The sequence below is a fragment of the Plasmodium relictum genome, assembly GCF_900005765.1.
Source record: "Plasmodium relictum strain SGS1 genome assembly, chromosome: 2".
Lineage (NCBI taxonomy): Eukaryota > Apicomplexa > Aconoidasida > Haemosporida > Plasmodiidae > Plasmodium > Plasmodium relictum.
Genome location: NC_041680.1, coordinates 174260 through 197896, shown reverse-complemented (window position 1 = coordinate 197896; position 23637 = coordinate 174260). Strand labels below are relative to the sequence as shown.

Genomic DNA, 23637 nt, shown 5'->3' with positions numbered 1-23637 from the left:
AAAGTAAATATTCTATGGCATAATATATATAAGTATATATTTATCATTTTTGTCATTTTTCACATATATATATGAGTCTTATAAATTTTTTATTTTTTTGATAAAACAGGAGCATCTATCATTTTTAGCTGATCTCTTAATTCTTCAATTTGTCTTTCTTTTTGGCCAATTATAGTAGATGACAATTCAAAAAATTCCTAAAAATTTTTTATTATTCATATTTATTTTTTATTATTCTTTTTTATATAATTATTGTTAAAATTATTATATATTTGTATAAAAAATTTCTCAGTTCGTAATTTATAACGGACAACAAAACCATAATTTTGTTTTAATTATTATCTTTTTTTTTTTTTTTTTGTTATAAATATAATATTAACTATGATTACAAAATTTTGAACTATTTAACTTTTCTATTTATGTAATTTTCATTAATTACTTGTAGTTCTTCTTTTTCTTGTAGCAACACTTTGTTAGTATAAAATAGATATAAAAAATTTTTCATTTGTTCATCTTTTATTTTAATTGGTAACTCTTTTATTAAATTATTCGTCTGAGAAATATTATTCCTTAACTGTTGATCCATCTTATCCTTCTAGAAATGAAAAATTAAAATTAAATTTTTTTTTATAAAATAATTTATTATATATATATATATATATATATATATTTAAAAAATTACATTTTCCTGCAATATTTTAATATCATCATCCGAAATTTTTTTTATTCTCATTTCATTATTTTCAATTAGTTTTCTCTCTATGTCTAAAACAATCATTTTAATTTTTTTTCTTTCATTTAAAAGCTTATAAAAAAAAAAAAATAAATAAATTATTTTATAGGAATTATTTAATAAAAAGAGGTTATATATTAAAAAAAAAATACAGAAAAATATATTTCTTTTTACTTTTGTTAATTCATTTTTCCATTTTTCAAAAATATCGTCATTTTCTTTATCCCCTGTATTTTCCTAAATAATATAAAAAAAGAAATTTAATATAAAATAAAAACAATAAAGATAAATAAATGTTTATATCTTTGAAATGAAATATTAATAGAATGGTATATTCATTTCTCATGTTTTTTTTTTTTTTTTATAACCTTTAATTGAGTATATTTCTTTTTTAAATCGTCTAATTTTTTTTTTATTTGAATATGATTAACATCATGATTGTAAATCATAATTTTAAATCCATCAATTTGTTTTTTATATTCTTCATTTAATGATTTTAAATTTTGAGAAATTTGCATATACTCTTGTAATTTTATTTGGAATTTTTTATTATCCAAAAATAATTTTTCATTCATTAATTTTAAATTAGTCATTTCTTCTTTATATTTAGAAATTTCTTCTACAGAAAATTCGTTATATGTATCATCGCATACTTTGCTATTTCCATTATTATTATTATCATTATGATCACATAATTTCAGTTTCTGATTTTCCTTTTTTAAATTGCATATAATATTTATTAATTCTTCTTTAGAATAATTTTTTTCATAATCCTTTATGATATCATAATAGTCATAGTTTGTTGAACTGGTACTCATATACTCATTCACTTTTTCTTTTTCATTTAATTGTTCTTTTAAAAACTCTATTTCATTTTTTAATTTTTCAATAACATCAATATACATGGTGAGATGATGTTTAACAACAATTGAGTTAGATGTAACAATATTTTTTATATTTTTTGCTCTATTTGCATATTTTAAAGTATTATGAGTATCTTCATATGACAAATGAGATGGGCTAATATTAGCTATCATAACAGTTTTGCAATTTCCTCCTAATGAATCTTTTAATAATCTAGTTAATTTACTATCACGAAACGGAATGAAATTAGATTTACTTGATCCTTTACTTCTTAATACTAATGCATTTATTACATTACCTAAAGCTAATAAGGATCTATTAATATTTGCTCCCTCTAACATTCTCATTCCTTTATTGTTAGTTTGGCTAGCTCTTTCACTTCCAGCTAAATCGATTACACATAGTTTTCCTCTTTTCGTCTGTTGATAAATGCCTTGCCCTTTTTCTGTTTCTTCAACTATTACTTGTAATACTCCATGACTTCTTGAACTTGTTTTATTTGCATCTGTCGGCTCTTGTGTTCTATTTCTATTTCCAGTATGAATTAATTCCATTATTTCTTCCACAGATGTAGTGCATACCTCAAAAATGTTAGAAACAGTTACTCCTTTAATCGGATCTTCTCTTAAATCTAAATATTCACTAGATGGATTCAATAAATCACATATATTTTCATTATATATTTCAATAAAAGAGCATTTTACTTTATATTCATTTAGCACTTCTAAACTTTTTATTTTCTCAAATAAATCTTTTAATATCATCATCATAATTCCAGGTTCGTTCTTATATCCAATAATAGTGTGCGTCTTTCCGGCACCTGTTGCTCCGTAAGCAAAAACAGTAGAATTATATCCTTTTATTACTGCATCAATTAAACATTTCACACTATTGTTATATACATCTTCTTGGGAACTATTTTCATCAAAAGCATAATCAAAAACATATTTTTTTTCTCTACTTCTATTTTGTCTCAATACATTATCGGAATTATCTGACGGATCTAGCAATACTACCATTTTGTTATCTAAAATTTTTATTACATTCTTTGCTCCGTCATTTTTTTCAGCTATACTCATTGGTCTACATCTTATTACAACATTCATATTATAAGTTATATCTTTTTCACCACCTAATGCATTTTTTTCATTCTTACTTATTTTACCATGTATATTTGTGTTATTAGAAATATTCGCGAAATTTTGAGTATGTGAAGTAGTATTTGCTGTAGCGGTATTTATCCTATTATCTATTTTAATTGTGTTATTATCACTATTTCTTTTCATCATTTTTGGTGTTTTTACATTTTCATTTACTTTACTCTTCATTTTTATTGCCTTAGGAGAACCTATTACTGCTTTACTACATATTTTGTTAATGTTTTTTGGAGACTTCATTTTCACAGTACTTACTTTACCTGATTCTAATTTTGATGATTCATTCTTTGGAATTTTTATATTTGATAAATCATTTTTCAAGAAATTTAACTTAGGAGAATCTATTTTTACGAAATTTAAATTTGGAGATTTATTATTCATAGGATGTAAAATTGGAGTACTAGTTTTAACTAAATCCAAATTAGTTTGTAAATCATTATTTATATAATTAAAATTTGATGAATTGTTTTTTGCAAAATTAACTTTAGGTGAATCACTACTCAAATAGTTCAAATTAGGGGAATCAATTTTTGCAAAATTAAAGTTGGGTGAATTACTTTTTGTTAATTCTAATTTTTGTGAATTAACTTCAGTGTAATCTAAGCTTGGAAAATCGCTATTGGCATAGTTGAAATTTGCTAAATCACTGTTCACATAATTGAAATTGGAAGATTTTCCTTTTATTAATAAATCTTCATCACCAATTTTATGTAAATTTTTTTCACAAGTTTCTAACTTTAACTTGTTTAAATCTATTAAGTTATTTTCAATATCATGAAAACTCTTTTTCATTTTATCCCATTGATTAGAAGAAATATTATTTACCTCATTTTTTCTTAAATTTAATGGGCTTATTTCATTTATATTTAATTTTGTTCTGTTTACTTCACTATCTTGTACATTTTTTTTTTTTTCAATCTCCCTTTGATGTAATTCATCCATTTCATTAGAATTAGAATTAGAATTGCATCTACTTTTTGGCATGTCATACAAAAATTCTTTACTCAGATAATTCATAGTAGTATTAAAAATTTTTAAAGAATTATTTTCAATGGATTCATCTGGAATACCTTTTTCTTCTTTTTCTGTCAATTCATCATGTAAAGAACATTTTTGGGAATTTTCCTTTTCTACATTATTACAAAGGGAATCTTTATAAAGATTATTAAGAGATTCTAAATTTTTATTAGAAGCTAATTCTGAATACATTTTTGATATATTGTTATGAAATGACAAATTATTTGTTGAAGATATTGTTTGCATTGAATTATTAAAAAATTTTATATCTTTCATTAATTCATCAACTGAGCTAAAATCTTGATCTTTTATTACATCATTAAAAGACTCACTTAAATTTTCTAATTTATTCCTATATAATGGAGATAACTTTTTTTCGTCATAACATTGAGTTGTATAATCATCATTTTCAATGTTATTTTTTATACTATTTATAAATATTTTCATGATATTTTCATTTATTTGATTATTTGTTTTCTTAACTTCATTTTTACTTTCCATTTTTTTATAGAAATCATTTTTTACATTCCTACTTTCTATATTATCGGAATATGTTTTATTATCATTATTATCTTCACCTTCTTTATAGTAATTATTATTCTCCTTTTTATCTTGGTTATTTCCATTATTCTCAAATTTTTTTATTTCTTTATCTTTTGCATTATATGTTTTTATACTTTTATTAAGTAAATCATTATTATCATTTTCAAAATAATTTACATTTTTATCACACATTTTCGTAGAAAAATCTGAAGAAGAAAAAAATTCTCCTGTCATTTCCTCATTCTCATTTTCATTTTCATTTTCTGTTGTTCTATTTGATATTAACATTTCCTCTAAATTAGAAATAGGTAATAAATCATAATTTTTTAAATTATTAGCATTATTTACTTCTTTATGTGACCATTTGCTTGCATCATATGATTCTGTTTTTTTATTATTTACACTTCCCATTTTTTAATTCATTATTTAAAAATATATACATATTTAAAAAAAAAAAATAATAAATATCAAACTATAAAGATTTTTTTTTTAACTGTAACTGTTGTAAAAAACGAATAATAAAATTACTTTAATAATAGAATTATAAAATTATATTTAATAGTAGTAATTATAAAAATATAATTATGTAATTTTTTTTAATCACAAAAAAAAAAAAAAGAAATTTAAAAAATAAAATAACATATGTAAAAATAAATAAAACACCCTATTTCCTTAGTTTAATAAAAATGATTTAATAATGTATAAATATAAAAGTAAATCTTATATATGGTATATTATCTTTATCACATTTTTTTTATTCTTTAAAGAATATGCCCTTTAGAAAAAAATTTATACATAGAAAAAAAAATTAAAAATATGCATTGGAGAAATAAAAGAAAAATATAAAGATGTCTAATTTCATATATATCTTCTTATTTGTTAAACTTTTTTGTTTAATAATATATGTATATATAAAAAAAAAAAAAAAAGGCTATAATAAATGAAAATATATCTTTATGTTGAAGAAATATAACTAAATCTGTCTTTAATAAATTTATTTATAATTTTTTTATTTCGTTATTCTTTTTGTATGAAATTTTCAAATTCTGAGTTAATCTTTATCAAAAATTAAAAGTTTTAAAGTAGAATCCCATTATATATCATGTCTAAAGCATTTAAGAAAACATGTATTCTAAAAAGATTAATAGAAAAAAAAATTAAATTAAAAATAATAAATTAAATAAAATATCAAAATAACAAATAATTATTTTTTCTTTTCTTTTTTTTTTTTTTTGCCATATACAAATCTAATACCAAAAAAAAAAAAAAAAAAAAATTAAAAATAGTATAAAATTCAATAAAAAATAAAAATTAAAGTAATAATTATCAAACTATAAAGAAAAAATGTAAAAATTAAATAATACTTTATTGTCTAGTATAATATTTAAAAAAATAAGCAACCAAATTAGACAGAAAAAAAAATTATATATATTCTTATTCTTATATAAATACTTAAAGCATGAACTTCTTTTAATAAGAATTATATTTTAAATAAAAACAAAAATAAGAGAAAAAAAAATAAATGGCATATTTTCTCATAAAATTATAATATATGTAACTTTTTTTTATTCCTTTTTTCTGTATTTTTAAAATTAAGAAAAAAAAACAAAAAAAAAAAAAAAGATGGTGTGCATTCTTTGTGCATAAAAAATTGATTTAAAAATGCAAACTCCTTTTTTTCATTTTCTCTTTATATAACTTAAATATTCTCTTAAAGTTGTTTTTTAAACAAAATGAAAAAAAAAAAAAAAAACCTAGTTATATTTTTTCTATTTTTATTTTTCTCTCACATTTTTATAATACTCCTTTTTTTTAAGAAAAAGGAAAAAATATTTTTAATAAAATCTAATTATAGACAAGAAAGTTTCAAAAAAATAAAAATTTAAATAAGACAAATATTAAATAAATATTAATATATACTAATTTAAGAAAAAACAAAATTTCTTTTTGTGTGCAAAATATAAAAAAGAACAAAAAAATGATTCAAAAAAAAAAAAAAAAAAAATGACATCCTTTATATACATTATTATATATAAAGCTAAAAAAAAGGTTTCATTCATAAATCTTGAGAATAAAACTGTATATATATAAAAAGAAATATACTTTGTAAATAATATTTTTATTCTTTTGTATATATTATAATTAATTTTAATTTCAAGTATTCTAAAAATATATTATATATATATGCATACCATTTTGTAATAATAAAATGTAGTATATTTCTGTCACAATCTATAAAAAGATGTAAAAAAAAATTTTCTTTTTCAAAATTTCTGGAAATTAAACACAAATATTATATAATTCAACTTTTAAAGAATACTTAAAGTTTTCAGAAAAAATTGTAACAAAAAAGAAGATTACGTAAAAAATTTCCCTTCAACATATATTAAAAAAAATTATATATAAAATGAAAATGGATTATCAATATTTTTATGAAATTATATACAGGGTAAAATGAAGCAATTTATATATTAAGGAAAAAAATACAAAATATACGCTATTATGTTCAATGATACATTTTTAAATATTTAAAATTCCAAAAAAAAAAAGAAGAAAAATTGCACATGAAATTTCCTAGAAACAAAATATAATATGATGCAATTCAGTTTTATTAGTTGTAATAAAGACAAAAAAAAAAAAAAAAAAAAAAAAAAAAAATGATTCATTTTGCAAATAAAAATATTTGTAATTTTATAAATTTTTTAATTATTTTAATTAAATAAAATTGTTACATGTGAAATTATTTTATTTAAAATCAATTATTTAAATTTAAAAAACTATTTTATTATTTTCTTTTATTCTAAAATTTAAAAAAAAATGTAACATAAATTAAAATTTGCTACATTAAAAATATGAAAATAAGAAAAAAAATTTAATATTCATAAATTATTTACTTATTATATCTATAAGCATACATGTATTGTTTTAAATTTATATTCAATATTTATTTTAATAGGTATTTTTTTTAAAACTCATATTTTACTAAAATTTTTATAGTTTAATAATTAATGAGAATATCTTTAAAAAGAAAAAAGGTTACATTAGAATAAATACCAAAAAAAAAAAAAGAGATAACACTAAAAAATTTAAATTATTATTTATTAAATCCTTTTCTTTTACTTTTTACTTCCTTTGTAAACTATCTTTATATATCTCTAATTCTTCAAACCTTAAATCTTTTACTTTTAATACTTTTCCAAAACTATGTAAAAAATAAATATTCGCATATATTATGTGTCTATCTTAGATAAAAAATAGTGAATAAAAAATTATTTTTTTAAACTATAAATCTTTTTTTTTTCTTTTTAAAAAAAAAAAAAAACCTTTGTAAAGGACATTGCGGTTGATTAATTATTCCATGAAAATATTTCCACATTTTTGGACAAATATTTTCCATTTTTTCTATATGATTATTATTTATCTTATTCTTCAAATTTAAAAAAAAAATAAAATATAAATATATATATATATATATATATATATATATATATAAATATTTGAATGTTTTTTTTTTCTCTTTTTTTTACTTTACACAAATAGCAGACTTTACTATTTTTATATTTTACAATATATTGATTCATAAACATTTCAAATGTATTCAAATTGTTTTTCAATTTTATAATTTTATTATTTTCCATTTTTCTATTAAATTGCTTTCAAATATATATTATTAAAAAAAAAAAAGGACAAAAATTTCTTATTTTAATATAAAAGAATATAAAAAAAATACAACAAAAAAAATATCAATATTTCATATATTGATATTTTTCTTGTCTTTAAATTATAGTTTCTAAATATAAATTTCATATATTTTTTTTTTTTTATATAAAATTAAAATAATGAAAAACGAAATAAATAAAGTTATACATATAGTTAAAATATTTGTGTCATTCTATACTTGACCTGTTATACTATAAATTAAAATAATAAATTTTTATTGTTACATTATTATTATTAATTTATTACCATCTTTCATTATTTTATCATTATAAATCTTTTTTTTTAAAAAATTAGTAAACAATACCATTTTTTGCTATCGTCATTTTTTTCTTTTTTTTTTTTTTTTAGAATTTAAATACAAAAATGAAAAGGGTAAATTTAAAAAAATTTATAATATTAAAAAATTTTTTTTTTTTTGAGCAATTTAAATTTTCTCCATAGTGATAATGTAATTTAAAAATTGAATGCAAGATATAAAAAAACAAAAAAAAGAACAAAAAAAAAAAGTTTAAATATATACATAAAGAAAAAGTAAAATTTTTATTAAAATAAAAAGAGATAATATACTAAACAGAAAATTGATAATTTTATTTTTTATTAAATAATAAGAATCATTAACTTAAAAATTATACGACGTATCTTTATTTTTATTATAATTGAAAAATTCTTATTAACAATATATATATGTGTATATATTTTTCTTTATTTATTTCATAAAAACACAAAAATTTAATGGCTGTAAAACGGCATTACAGCGCTCTTCTATATTTTTGTAATAACCTTTCGTTTTAACATATTTACCTGAAAAATAAATTTTTTTTTCTTTATTTATAATTTTATTCATATATTCTTTTTCTTCAACTATTAATTCAGATAAAGTAAAAATATTATTTTGATTATTACAAAGGATTTTTGTTTTTAATATATTTTGTCCCATTTTTACATTTTCTTCTTTTACTAATTTTATTTCATCATTTTTCTTTGTGTCTATATTTTCAAAATATTTTTGAAAAGTTTTTTTATAGCCGTTTTGATTTGCAATTAAAATCATATCACTTAAAGATATCTCAAAATTTGATATATAATTAACTTCGAAAGCAGACTTTTTACTGTTATTCTTTTTAGATGCCTTAATAATTTGCATTTGATTTAAATTGTTTTTTTCGTTGAAATTAATTGAATTATTATTTATCCACTTTTTTAACTCATTCAAACTTTCACATACATTTGTATTTAAAAAATTATTTTTTGTCTTAAATTTGAAGGTACTGCTAATTAAATTAATTTGTGTATTTTTATTCATATTATGAAACATAGGAAATATATTTGATTTTTTATCAGCAAAAATTAGGAAATCATCAACAAATGGATCAAATACATAAGATTTTTCTACTTGAGAATTAAGAACATTGCTAGTTTTTTCATTATTTTGTTGGTTTGTGTTATTTCTATAATTTTTATATGAAAAACTATTAGTATGAGAATTAGAGAACGTAGAAACAGATATATTTGTAAACGAAATATTGAATAGTGTCATTATATATAAAATTTTTAAACAAAAAACTTGAAATTTATTTACTTCTTTATATTCATATGGAACTAAGATATATTTAGGTAAATCTAATTCTCTATAGTAAGTTTGCTTTCCCCATAAATGTACATTTTTAAAAAAAAATTCATTCATATAAAAGAAAGAAAATAAATAATTTATTGTTTCAAAGAAAAAATTTTTTGAATATACATACTTATATGTTATAACTCCATATTTTTCATTTATAAAATTGTCTTTCATTTTTTTAATGTCAATTTGCTTTTTACGAAAATAATTACTGTGACTGTTATTTATTAATACATATTGAATATGAGAATTCGTATTTAAATGTATAGTTATTATAAATAAATATACGACATAATAAAGAGTTTTTTGTAAAGAATAATTTAATGCTTGTTTCTGCTTATACTCTATGTTATCACAAAAAGATAAGAAATCTAAACAATAACTTAACTTACAAAATTCAAAATCATTAAAAGGAATATTTAATAAATTATCATATATATAATAATAAGTTTGTAAATAATTATACTCATTTGCTAAATTAATATAAAAAAAACTATGGCACTCTTTTAATAATTTGCTTATTATTTTTTTATTTTTATTTTTTACATAAATCATATTTAATAATTCAATATAATTATTGTTTGCATCTTTATAAAATAAATAGGAATTTAATAAATCTAAATTTATGATTATTTCATTCTCACTTTTTTTTTTTTTTTTATTACTACTATCTTGTTTACTTATATCTTCATGCTCTAGCTTACTCCATTTATTTGTTGAATTCATATTATTGTTAAATAATTTATCTCCGTTTTCATTCTTATCATCATTTGTTGAATAGTTTAAATAGTTAGTAGGGTTTTGTGCACCTATACTTAGAAAATATATAGTATTTAAAATAGCTCTAACATCACTCTTATATATTTCTATTAATTTATTAATAGTTTCATTGCTTATTTTTATATTTTCCTTATCACAAATATAATTTATTCTAGTTTTTAACATTTCTATATTTACATTCTCTACAATAACCACCTTACAAATTTTTCTTAATTCTTTCAAACTTTTATGATATATGTCATTACATATACATATAATTGGTCTTTTAATAATACTTCTATTTTTTTTATCTTTTTTATTAAGAAATTTCATTATACCTTCAATATTTTGATATGTACTAGATAATCCATCAATTTCATCTATAATACATAAATTAGGCTTTGTACCAATAGAATTTATACATACTACTGATTCAATAAATGGGATTAATGTCTCTTTATTTCTATCATCACTTCCATTTATTTCTATAACGTTAAACTTAAAATGATTTGCAATAACATATGCTAATGTTGTTTTTCCTTTTCCTGATGATCCACCTAATAATAATATTCTTTGGAAATCATTATTTTCATATTCTACTTTTTCTTCATTATTTTGATTTTGGTGTATTTTTTTTTCTTTTTTTATTCTATCAGTCCATTGCTTTAACCATAATAAAACTTCTCTATTAATAGATTCATCCGTTAATAATTCAGAAAAATATTTGGCCCTATATTTTTCTACAAAATTTATCTTATTTTTATTTGTTATATTTTCTTTTTTTATATTCAAGTCATATGCAATAGTATCATGTTTCATAGATAGATTTATATTTTCTGATTCATCGAAATTTATTTTTAATTCCTTTTTTTTTTCAGATTCGATTGATTCCTTTTTAATTTTTTCTATTTTTTTTTTTTCATTTATTATTTTATCTTCCTCTTTAATTTCTAATAATAATTTTTCCATCAAATTTCTGAACTCTTTTTTATTTTTTTTTAAAAAATTTTTACAATTTACTCCATGTTCATTTTCTAAATTTTCTTTTCTCTTTTCTTCCTCTCTTTCTTTTTCATTTTCTTTTTTCACATACATAGGTGGATATAAATTATTAGAATCGTAAATTTTGATGAAATCATTTATATCCTCACTGCTATCTAACAACTTTTTTTTTTCTTTTATTTCTTTTATATTTATTTCTTCTTTTTTAAAAAATATATCATCACTTACTAAATTATTTTTGTAAACATATTCTTTTAAAAATTCATAGTCATTAAAAATATAATTGTTATGAAATGTTCTATTGTCGATAATATTATTAAAAGAATTTGGTGCTACTTTATCTCCATTAATAGTTGTATTATTGTTACTTTTATCTAAATTTATATTTTTTTTTTTTTTTTTATTTAACAGTAATTCATATTCATCATAAATGTCAAATTTTCTTTTTTCCTTTAATTTTTTTTCTTTTTCTATTTCTTCATTCAATATATTATCTATTCCATTCAAATCATCTAAATAACTTCTTATGTCATCATTCATTTTTACAGAAAAAAAAAAGAGAAAAAAAATTGAAGATATAAATAGATAATATAAAAAATGTAATAATAATTTACCAAATATACAAATATATAAATAATTTTTAGTATTTGAAATAATTATAAAGGTTCTTAGAAAATAAAAATAAAAAAATAATTATATATTTATTGTTAAATAACTTTAATAAAAAATATATATATCCGTCCCTTTTTTTTAATAAATTAGAAAATATATAGAAAACATATGAAAAATATTCTTTAAATACTTTTTTTATAATTTATACCATTATTTTTTTTTTTTTTTATCTTTATTATTTATTTTAATTTCTATTTTAACTTGTTTTTCTTTTTTTCAAATATTATTCCAAATATAGAAAAAAAATAATTTATAAAATATTTATCATAAATTCCCTTTTTTTATTTTTGTCTTTTATAAGAGCTATTTTTAAAGTAATATATAAAATCATAAAAAATATATACCTTTGATTTTAAATGTGCAAACAAAAAAAAAAAATAATTTTACTAATAGTAAAATAATATATATATAAAACTTTTCAGGACAGAAACAATGTATATATATATAAAATCATTATTTTTTTTCATACAATCAAATAAAATGATATAAAAATATATATATATATACATAATGGAAATAAGTTTTTTTTTTTCTTAGCTCTTTAAATTATATATTTAAAATTTTCTATCAAATGCAAGTGCATTTTATGACATTTCAAATATATTCCTATAAATTGTTGTTATTGATTCATTTGTTGAAACTTCACTAAGTATATGAATAATTACATTTTATTTATTCATATTGCATACAAAAAAAAAGTATTTATTTAAAAATAGTTGATAAAATATATATAGTCATAATATATATATATATATATATCCCAAATGTTTTTAAATAAAGTTTTGAACTTGTATATTTCTTTTTTTTTTTTTTTTAATCAATATTATATATTACATTTTAAAATTTTAGTTCATTAAGCATTTTTTCATTTTCTAATGTAAAAAATCTTTATTATGTTATTAGTTGTGAAAAAAGAAATAATAATAATGAAATATTCTCCAGAAAAATTTTTGTAGAAAAAATAATTTTAAAAAAAGAATTCAGACAAAAAAAAAAAATAATAAAATTTAGTATACTAAATCTGAAACATAATTCATCTGATTAAAATTTGAATGTTCATATTAAATGAAATGAAAAAAAAAGCATACTATTAAAATGTATTTTATCTATTTACACAAACAAATAAAAAGTAATTAAAAAATGATTGAAATATAATCTTTAAAATAATTCCATTCTTTTTTTTTTTTTTATAATTTTATTTTTGCATATTTTTCAAAAGATATATATAACTGAAATGTGTTAATGTTTTGATAATAACATTATATATATAATAAAAATAAAGTAATCAAAAAATAAAAAAGTTCAATGTGTATGATTTTAATTAAAGAGTTCATTTGCAATTTTTTAATTTTTTAAGAGAATGAAATCGTATACATTAGAGAAAAAAAGTGAAGTGGCAAAAGAAAATAATTATGAGAAAAAAAAAGGCGAAGATAATAATATTAAAAAAAACGAAGCAACCGATAATACAATTTTTTTAAAAAAAAATAGTTCAAAAAATGAAGAAAATATTAGAAAAAGTATTTCAGATGATTTTTACACAAATTTGAAAAAAAAAAAAAAAATTAACGGTGATTCAATAGAAGATAATTTAAAAAAAATTTTTGATAAATCAGAAAATATATGTCAAATAAAAAATAATTTAAATGATTTAAATAATGAAAATATGAATATATATAATAGCGATAATAAAAAAAAAAATATTCTTATTGGGCACGCAGTATTTTTTACTCCCAAAAAAAATTTGGTAAATTCAAGCAATGAGAAAAAAGAAATTGAAAACAAAATATTACAAAATGTAATTGATGAGAACATTTTAAATAATAATTTAAATAACCATTTATTAAATAACTATAAATGGTATAATAATAATGATCAGAAAAAAAATGATATATTTAATAACACAACTATAAAAAATAAAGATGTATTATCAAATATCAATAACACTTCTAATATTAATAATACTTATAAAACAAGCAATAATAATATTAACATGAATAATAATAATAATAATTTTAATTATAACATAAATAATAGTAGTAATAATAATAATTTTTGTATAAATGATAAAACTTTCAATATAAATAGTAGTTTAACTTTTAAAACACAAAGTGTAAACACATCAAACTTAAACAACATAAATTTTTTACCAAATAATGGAAATAACCATATAAATAATGAAAATAAATTAGAATATTTAAACATTTCTCAATATTCTTCCGAAAAAAAAAAAGATATAGTTTATTTATTTCAAGAATTACTGAGCTACTGTGAATGCTTAAAAAGAAGTAGAAAAAAAAGTACTGAAGAAATTAATAAAATAAGAATTAGTTATAATAAAGTTTCAGATTTATTAAAAGAAACACTGAAAAGAGAAAAGAATAGTCATATAAAAATAGAAGAATTAAGGAATATTATAATTAATTATAACCAAAAGTTTGATCAAGTTAAAAACAGCTCTGAAGGAACAATAACAAATTTAAATAAAAATGTTCAAACTTTAATTGATCTAAATAATAACCTGGAGATGGAAATGAATAAAATTGTTAATGAAAATCAGCAACTAAGAAAAATAGCTCAAAATGAATTTGCTCTTACTAAAGAAATTAATGATTTAAGAAAACAAATAGAAAACTTAAATAATGAAAAAATTTCTTTGTTAAATCAAATTGATAGCTTAAGATTAGAAAATTCCAAAATTGAAAATGAAAAAAACGTTTTATTAAGTGATAAAACATTACTTCATTGTAAAATTGATGAATTAGAAAATGGACTAAAAAATAAAAATAACATTTTTAAAGAAAAGGAAATATTAGAAAAAGAAAGTAATCCTTTTATTATTAATTCAGATGAAGAAATAAATGAACAACTTAATAATTATTTAAACTTAGATCATGATCAAAGAACGGAACTTTTTAAAAATTTTTTGTATCACTGGAGAGAAACAAACAAAGCAGGACAAAAATTTTATGAACAGTCATATATTATAAATCAAAAAAATTAAAAAAGAATTAAAAATAAAAACATTATGAAAAAATAAATATAAAATGTGAAATAATATTATATTTCTACTTTTTTTTTTTTTTTTTATGTAATATTTATTATTGAAATTTTTTTATTTTTAAAAAGAATTTCTTTTTTAGAGAAATTTATAAAATAATGCCATTTCGTAGTAAATATATTTCCCTTTATATATATAAAACATTAAGAAATATATATATATATGATTTTCGTATCTTGTTTTGTTTTCTATTTTAATTTTTTTTTTTTTATTAACATTATTCATAATATTTAATAAATAACTTTCATGTAATTCTCTTTAGCATAATAAAAAAAAAAAAAAAAGCTAAATAATACTTAAATTATAAAACATAAATAGGTTATTTTTTAATACTTTATATATTTTTTCATAAAAATTTTAAAAAAATATTGTTTTTATAATGATTTTAATTTTCTCACAGAAATTTTCTCATAATATAATTTTACTCTTATTTTTATTCTTTTTTTCATTAAATGATAAATATTTTTTCTTTTTTATATAATAACATATGGTCTTTTTTTTTTTTTTTTTAAAGCTACAAATATCTTATCAAATTTAAAAATTAAAAATTGAAATTTATTTAAAAAAAGAAGGAAAAAATAACAAAAAAGTTTGTAAGTGTAAATATATATACATCTAAATTTTATATCTTTTAGCAAGTTTTTAAATTAAGAAAATATGAAGATATTGGGATTATTATAAATTATATTACCAATATATACTATATAAAATTACATAAATTATGAACAAATAAAATACACAAAGTGAAAAAGTATTGCATATATAATATCTTATTATAAATATCTTTTCTTAAATTACATATTTGAAAAAATATATTGTATATCATTCCAAACATTTTCAATATTTTTATTTGCATTAATAAAAATACATTTATTTTCATTTAAAAATAAATTTATTATAGGCATACAATCATTTTTATGAGTTTCGAATCTTTTTCTTAATGTTTCCATATTATCATCAGCTCTCCCTAAAAAAAAATAAAATAAATGGATAATAATAATAGCAAATATAATATGATAATAAAAAGAATTAATAGAAAAGTATGCATATATAAACAAAAATGAACAACGAATTGATAACATGTATATATATATATATGTATAGTTACCACTTACTAATCCTCGATTCATGCACCTTTCAATCATAATTTCTTCATCACAATAGAGAAACAAACATAAATGTACATAAGCGTAATTTCCTATAATTTTTATCCATCCATTAAAATTATCGTAATTTCTTGGAAATCCATCAATAATAAATTTATACTTTGCTTTTTGTTTTAATTTATTTTTTTTTAATATCTCTAAGACTTCTTTATTTTCATATATATTATTTTCATATTTTAATTTCTTATTATATTCTTCTATATTTGTATTCTTTAAATATATGTTTTCATCCAATAAATTAAACGAAAAACTGCTCTTTTTTTCTTTTTCTTCCTCTTTAATTAATTTATCTTCTACTTGTTTTCTTTTTTCTATTTCACTTTCGATTTTTATTTTCATTAATTCTAATGTTATATGTACAGGAACAATTTTTCCTAAATAAAAAAATTAATAAGAACTTTGAATAAAATATATACATATATATATGTATGTATATATTTTTCAAACCGTTATTTATACAATCTTCTACAATTGACTGATGTTTTTTATTTACTTCATTGTTTCTGCATTTTATTAAATACTCTCTTAAGCAATCACCTTTAAGTAAAAATAAATATATAATATATAAATAAATAAATTAATTAGTTAATAAATATATAAATAGGATATAAAAAAATAAATAAACCTGCACTAATATGAATAAAATCAAACTTTTCTTGAATTAATTTACATTGTGTTCCCTTTCCACTACCTGGACCACCAAGCATAAATATCTTAAAAATAAAAAAATAATAATAATAATAAATAATTATTCTTTTTTTTTTTCTTGTCTTCTTTTTATATTACCACAAGAGGTTGATCTTCACTCATTATAAATTTATTATTAATAAAAAATTTCTTTTCAAAATATTGATTTAAATTAAATTTTTTAGTATTTAAAATTATGTTTTTAAAGTTTATAATTCTTGTTATTTTATTTTTTTTGAATATATTTTTAAAATTATCTCCTCTTTTATAATAAACATTTGTTCTGCTTAAAAAAAGAATTTTTTTCTTATTTTCTGAATGACTTAAATTTTCAACAAAGAAAAATTTGGAGAAATTCACTATAATCATAAAAAAAATTCTTAAATAAAATTTTTTATAATTCATATATATTTTTTTCTCTTTTTTCTTTCTTCTTTCTCTAAATTACATATCTATAAATAATAAAATAATCTCAATTTTTTTATTTAATTATTCATATATTCTTATATTTCATTTGAATATTTACTCCTAATGAAAAAACTTAAATTTTCATTAAAAAAAAAAGGAAAAAAGAAAAAGAAAAGTTAAGAAAAGTTAAAAAATACGAAAAAATTATAAAAAATATAATAGAAAAAAAATACTTCAGAAATAATATAAAAAAAAAGTAATATATAATAAAATAGAAAAATGTAACTCAAAATTAGCAAAGATAAAAAAAAGAAATGTAAAATATGATCTAAAATTTTATAAAAATAAAATAAATAGAAACAAAAGCATGCCGAAATAATAAATTACAATTATTATCATAAAAAAAAAATTATGTACACAAAAATCAAGTATTTATTACAATATCTTTAAATAAGATTTTGAGTGAAAAAGAATATCATATGTATTTATCAAAAACAAGTAAAAATATAATTCATTACAACTTATCCTTATTTTTTATTATTATATTTTACTTTTCGATACTTTCAATAAAATTAAAGAAATAATTAAATTGATAATTAAAATAATTAGGAGAGGAAAATATGTTAAACAATAAAAAAAAGGGAATTAAATTTTTTGTAATTTCGTGAATAATCTTTTTGCAACATTCAATTATATTTTTTATTATTTTTATATTTAAATTATTATCAATTGTATGCTTTTGGCTAATTAATAAATTATTTAATTTTACTTCACATAAAATTACTAGGAAAATAATTTTATTCTTTTCTTCCTTACAAAAATTATTAATATCAGTTAATGCATTTTTTTTTAATTTATTCATTGATTCTATTTTAATATTTAAATATAATTCAACTGAATTAGTAACTCCCTTTAAACTGTATAAAATAAAAGATTTTCTGTAAGTTTTAAAATAATAGCAATTATTTTGTTTTTCTTTTTGTCGAATAATTTTTAAATCTTCTTCAATACTTTTATAATCGCAGTATCTGATACTTTTCTTTTTTTTTTTCTTATATTTTTCTTGTTTATAATACGGAAAATCATCATTTTTATTAGGTTCATAAAATAAGTGAAATTTGAACCAATTTAATTGTAATTTTTGATAATATAATTCTATATTCTTAAGTAGTTTTATATATTCATTATACTCTTTTATAAAAAGTTGTTTTAACTCATAAATATCCGCTAGTCTTATTTTCTCATCCATTTTGTATATTTTTAGTAAAAATGGAATATTATAAAATAGTTAAAATTTTTATTAAAAGTCAAAATATTCAAAATATTCAAAATATTCAAAAAATAGTGATTGGATACTTTTATATATTCCTTAATCAATAAAACTTCTCAGGTTTTTTATAATGAAATATATCATTAATAGGATATTTTTTATTAAAATATTTTTCATATAAATATATTTTTGATTTATTTGATGAATATTTAATCTTAAAACATTTAATTAAATTGTCTAAATTATCGAACCATACATTTACAAAATTATTATTTGAATGATTTAAATTTAATAAATTAAAACTAGTAATATTTGAAAATCTAAATAGATAAAATTCCTCTAGGCAACTAAACTTAAAATTAGTATCAATCAAAAATTTTAAATTTGGTCTCATGCCAAACCAACATAAGTGATATGGAAAATCATTTAGTGTTTTGTTTCTTTTTAAAATCATTTTGAATTTAAAAAAAAAAAATATATATATATATATATTTTTTTTTTTTTTTAAATAATTTTTTTCCTTGTTTTTTTAAATATAGTAATTCTATCAAAATTTATTTACATTATTTTTTAAAAATGTACTTTATCCCCATATATAAACTTTTTTTTTTTTTTTTCTTAAATGCATGAAACTATTCACATCTTATTTTTTATCTACATATTATTTTAAAAAAATTCAAATAAAAGAATTTGTGCATATAAAATTTTACTGTTTTTTTTTTTTATTTTTTTTCATATATGCATACTTCTATAAATATACGTAAACCTTTTTAATACTTTTTTTTAATTTACAAAAAAATAAAAATAACTTTTTATTTTTTTATTATATTTTGTTTTTGAACTTTAAAAAAAAATTTTTTAATCCCCATATTATTTATATATATATGTTAAAATAAAGTTCACATTTTAAAATATTATATATGTATTAAGAATCATATATATATATATATATCTTTATGCATTTGAAATTCTACATTTTCACATATATATATGTATGCATATTCTTTTAATATATTTAAAATATTATATAAAAAAAATATAATTTCCTTTTAGTTATTTTAAAGCCATGTTTTTTAATTTTTTTATAACGTTGTTTAATTTTATTAATTCTATGTAAGAAAAAAAAAAAAAAAGGAATAAAAATTTTATGTATTTTGTTAAAATTAAGTTAGATTTAAATAATCCAAGTTTTATTATTTATTTTGTTATTGTATTTTATATTTAAATAAAAAAAAAAAAAAAAAAAAAGAAATGAAGGAAAACGTAGAATGTATTAATAATGATTTTGCTGAAATAGGGAAAACCCAAAAAAACGGTGATTCATGTATAAATGATGAAGATAAGAAAAATAAAAATGAATATTTTAAAAATAACAAATCAAGCAATAAAACAAATTTTAAAAATAAAAATTCTCTAAAAGAGAATAATAAAAATGACTATAAAAACAACAGTGGAAATATGAAGTATGATTCAAATGAAATAAAAATAATGAAAAATAAAAACGAAGCAAAAAAGAAGAATGATGAATTGAAAGAAGAAAAGAACAAGAATATGGGAAAGATAAACACATATAATGGAAAAGAAGCAAAGAAAAAAAAGGAAATAAACAAAGATTATCAAAAAGATAATCCTAAAAAGAACTTTTTAGAAAAAAAAAATGAAATAAACAATAAAGAAAATAATAATGAACTCACAACAGAAAATCATAATACATATAAGAAAAATTTAAATGAAACCCATTTGAATGAAAATGGCATACGTACTAATAATATGAATGATAATAAATCAAATGATATAAATGGCAATGAAAATAGTATAAATAAAAACCATTTAGATCAAAAAAGTAAAACAAATTCAAAAAAGGAAGCAGAAGAAAGCAATAATAAAGTAAAAATAAAAATATTTTTAAAAAATAGACATTTTTATATAAAGCACTCCTAATACTTTTATATTACCAAAATTTATATTTTATATTTATTAATACTAATTGTAATCATTAATTTATTTCCTTATTTTTTCTGTTCATTTTAGAATGAAAATTATCTACAGAATTCCTGGGCTTTTTTATTTGATAGAGAAAATAGAAAATACTATGAACAGTATATTAATAGTTTAATATCATTAGAAACATTTAATACAATAGAAAGATTTTACAAGTAATTAACAAATAAAAAAGTGAAAATACGGAAAAAAAAAAAAATTAATAATATATATATATATATTTTTTTTTTTTCCTTTTTTCAACAGGAATTATAAATATATGAAATCTCCATCTTCAATAAAAGAATATTATAATATTTATCTCTTTAAACAAAACTTTAGGCCACTCTACGAAGTATAAATTAATAATAATAATAATAATAAAATAAAATATTTACTATATTGTTTTAATTTTTAATATAGGAATACCCAAATGGATTTATTTGTATTATAAAAAATGTAAATTATTTTAGAAATAATATTGCTGATTTAATATGGGAAAAAATGGTAATTTTTTTTTTTTTCCTTTAAATATTAATTATAAATATTGAATATAAAATTTCAAGAAATAACAAATTGCATGAAAAATTATAATTTTTAATTTCTATTTTAATAAATTTTTTTCTTAGGTTCTTTTAACAATTGGAGAAGAGTTCAATTTGGTTGATTTATCTGGTATACAATTATGTATAAGAGAAAGTGAAATTTTTTTTAAAATATGGATGAAAAATTATTCTCATTATTTAAAAAATATTTTAACGTAATATACAAAATTATTAATGAAATAATTACATATATATATATATATATGAAAACATCTTTTAAAACTTTTTTTTTAATATTAATTGTTAGGAAGAGACTAAGCGAATTATTAGATTTGCCTTCAAACACATCTATAATTATAAAGATATTATCTGTACGATTAAAAAAAAAAAATTTATACTCACATAATAAAATATAAATTCTTTAATATTTTTACTATTATTTTTAGCATGTATGTTATAACAGAAAGAGTTATTTAAAAGATAAAAGTGAAAAAGGAAAAAAAATTTACAGTAAGAATAAAGCATCCGAATATCCTTCTAAAAAAGATACATTTAAAATTAAAAATTACGGTAGCATAAGTCCACCAAATTATATAGGTGCGTATTAATTTATTTTTTCTTTTCATTATTAATATTTTTAAAAAATTCTTCTATTATCAAAATTTTTCATTTTATAGGAAATTATAATATTTATAAAAACAGTATAGATACGAATTTGTATTATTTATATAGTAATCAAAATATTCAGAATCCGTATTTGTTTTATCCTTTAAATTTATATAATCATCAATTCAATAATTATTCTGATTTTTTATATGATTATAATTTAAATTATCCCATAGAAAACTTAAGTCATCCATTAGAAAATGAAATAAATGTAGAAAATAATTTTATAAATAATCAACCAAATGGAATAATTTTTGACAAAAAAAATAAATTTGATTATGCAATAAAGAATGAAGATAATAAAAAAAATTTCACGTATCCTAATAATTCTAATGAAGTTTTAGAAGAAAACAAAAACTTTATAAAAATCCCCAATACAGATGATAATAATAAAAAAAAAAAATAAAATTTACTCATTTAAAGTTTGAAAAAATAAAATTAATAAAATTTTTATTGTTAAAAAATTAAAATGTCTTCAAAATAAAGAAAAAAAAAAAAGGTAATTTTAAAGATGCTAATAATTTTCCCTTACAAAAATTTTACATAAAATTATATAAATATTACATCATTGAATATTTTAATAAATAATAATTTTATAAAATGTATAGATACAAGCACAAGTTCAATCAAAATTTAATAAAAAACAGTGAAATATAAGTCATAATACTAGCATATAATATTCATTGAAAAAACATAAATATTCTTAATCAGTTTATTTTCACCTATCTTTTTTCTATAAAAAAAATTAATTCATATATTATTTTTAATTTTTTATTAAAATTTTGTATTTTTTTAATTAAACGTAACCTGTTTGTTTAAATTTTTTTTTTTTTTTTCTATTCCTTTTTTTTTATACTGCTTTTTTTTTTTTTTATATATATCATTTCTATTCGCAATTATATGTTATAATATATTGTCGTAATTATATGTGTTACTAATATTACATATACTTTAATATTACTTTTTCATATAAATAATAATATATATATATACGTTTTTATTTTTACATTGTGAATTTTCATTTATATATCAAAACTTTAAAAAAAATTAATTCATCTAATTTATTTATTTGTTTTTATAAATATTATTTTTGAAGAAACAATAATAGATGAGTATCAATATTAAAGTAAAAAATAAAATTAAATTAAAAATATTAAAATATAAATTTTTTTTAATACATATCTGCCCGTTCATTTTTCATTTTCAAAATTTGTTAAATGGCCTAATCCTTTTTTATTTAAATCATTCTATAAAAAAATTATATATATATAAATAATGCAATCTTTCATTTTCTCTTTTATTTTTATTTTATTCATTTTTTTTTTTTTTAATTGATGCATTTTTTTTTTATTTTGTTTATAATCATTATTACTAAAACACAAATTTGATAGTCTTCATAATAATCATCGCAAGCTTGTGTTAAATCACCCTTAAGAAAATTATTTTTATACCAACTGTTAAAACATTTTATATATTTTTCTTTTTTTTCTTTGCATTCTTCAATCTATCTTAAAATATATTTTTTTTTATATATATTAGATGTGAAACATTAAAAAAAAAAATTTAAATAATAAAAATAAAAATGAAACAATGTAAAAAAAAATAAAAATAAAAAATAAAAAATTAATTTTACCGCTTCTAAATGTGCCTTTACTGTATCTTTGGACAGTTCTTTTTTATTATTTTCCATCTTTTTTTTTTTTTTAAATAATTATATATTTTTCTTTTTTTATAATACAAAACTTTAGATCTATCACTAGATATTAATT

The 23637-nt window shown here is 17.3% G+C and overlaps 9 protein-coding genes across 9 annotated transcripts; 2 read left to right on the top strand and 7 right to left on the bottom strand.

Annotated features, from left to right (window-relative positions):
* Positions 1-89: 89 nt before the first annotated feature.
* On the bottom strand, positions 90-4725 carry PRELSG_0206200 (kinesin-8, putative; the record flags this gene model as incomplete). Its single annotated transcript, XM_028679844.1, has 5 exons — positions 90-197; positions 440-595; positions 683-805; positions 908-970; positions 1102-4725. The coding sequence occupies 5 exons, from the start codon at positions 4723-4725 to the stop codon at positions 90-92; spliced, it is 4074 nt and encodes a 1357-aa protein (XP_028535523.1).
* A 2712-nt stretch (positions 4726-7437) lies between these two features.
* On the bottom strand, positions 7438-7952 carry PRELSG_0206100 (conserved Plasmodium protein, unknown function; the record flags this gene model as incomplete). Its single annotated transcript, XM_028679843.1, has 3 exons — positions 7438-7516; positions 7638-7741; positions 7842-7952. The coding sequence occupies 3 exons, from the start codon at positions 7950-7952 to the stop codon at positions 7438-7440; spliced, it is 294 nt and encodes a 97-aa protein (XP_028535522.1).
* A 788-nt stretch (positions 7953-8740) lies between these two features.
* Positions 8741-11953, bottom strand: PRELSG_0206000 (replication factor c protein, putative; the record flags this gene model as incomplete). Its single annotated transcript, XM_028679842.1, has 1 exon — positions 8741-11953. The coding sequence occupies one exon, from the start codon at positions 11951-11953 to the stop codon at positions 8741-8743; it is 3213 nt and encodes a 1070-aa protein (XP_028535521.1).
* Positions 11954-13445: 1492 nt separating this feature from the next.
* Positions 13446-15089, top strand: PRELSG_0205900 (conserved Plasmodium protein, unknown function; the record flags this gene model as incomplete). The annotated part of the gene is made up of 1 exon (XM_028679841.1): positions 13446-15089. One exon carries the CDS (start codon positions 13446-13448, stop codon positions 15087-15089), a length of 1644 nt encoding a protein of 547 aa, XP_028535520.1.
* An 851-nt stretch (positions 15090-15940) lies between these two features.
* Positions 15941-17404, bottom strand: PRELSG_0205800 (UMP-CMP kinase, putative; the record flags this gene model as incomplete). The annotated part of the gene is made up of 5 exons (XM_028679840.1): positions 15941-16113; positions 16255-16686; positions 16760-16849; positions 16938-17025; positions 17099-17404. 5 exons carry the CDS (start codon positions 17402-17404, stop codon positions 15941-15943), a joined length of 1089 nt encoding a protein of 362 aa, XP_028535519.1.
* Positions 17405-17954: 550 nt separating this feature from the next.
* PRELSG_0205700 (conserved Plasmodium protein, unknown function) lies at positions 17955-18656 on the bottom strand (the record flags this gene model as incomplete). Its single annotated transcript, XM_028679839.1, has 1 exon — positions 17955-18656. One exon carries the CDS (start codon positions 18654-18656, stop codon positions 17955-17957), a length of 702 nt encoding a protein of 233 aa, XP_028535518.1.
* A 124-nt stretch (positions 18657-18780) lies between these two features.
* PRELSG_0205600 (conserved Plasmodium protein, unknown function) lies at positions 18781-19131 on the bottom strand (the record flags this gene model as incomplete). The annotated part of the gene is made up of 1 exon (XM_028679838.1): positions 18781-19131. One exon carries the CDS (start codon positions 19129-19131, stop codon positions 18781-18783), a length of 351 nt encoding a protein of 116 aa, XP_028535517.1.
* Positions 19132-19928: 797 nt separating this feature from the next.
* On the top strand, positions 19929-22274 carry PRELSG_0205500 (conserved Plasmodium protein, unknown function; the record flags this gene model as incomplete). The annotated part of the gene is made up of 8 exons (XM_028679836.1): positions 19929-20564; positions 20709-20833; positions 20925-21012; positions 21081-21164; positions 21287-21417; positions 21510-21573; positions 21649-21799; positions 21880-22274. The coding sequence occupies 8 exons, from the start codon at positions 19929-19931 to the stop codon at positions 22272-22274; spliced, it is 1674 nt and encodes a 557-aa protein (XP_028535516.1).
* Positions 22275-23058: 784 nt separating this feature from the next.
* PRELSG_0205400 (conserved protein, unknown function) lies at positions 23059-23558 on the bottom strand (the record flags this gene model as incomplete). The annotated part of the gene is made up of 3 exons (XM_028679835.1): positions 23059-23115; positions 23241-23372; positions 23502-23558. The coding sequence occupies 3 exons, from the start codon at positions 23556-23558 to the stop codon at positions 23059-23061; spliced, it is 246 nt and encodes an 81-aa protein (XP_028535515.1).
* Between the last annotated feature and the right edge of the window lie 79 nt (positions 23559-23637).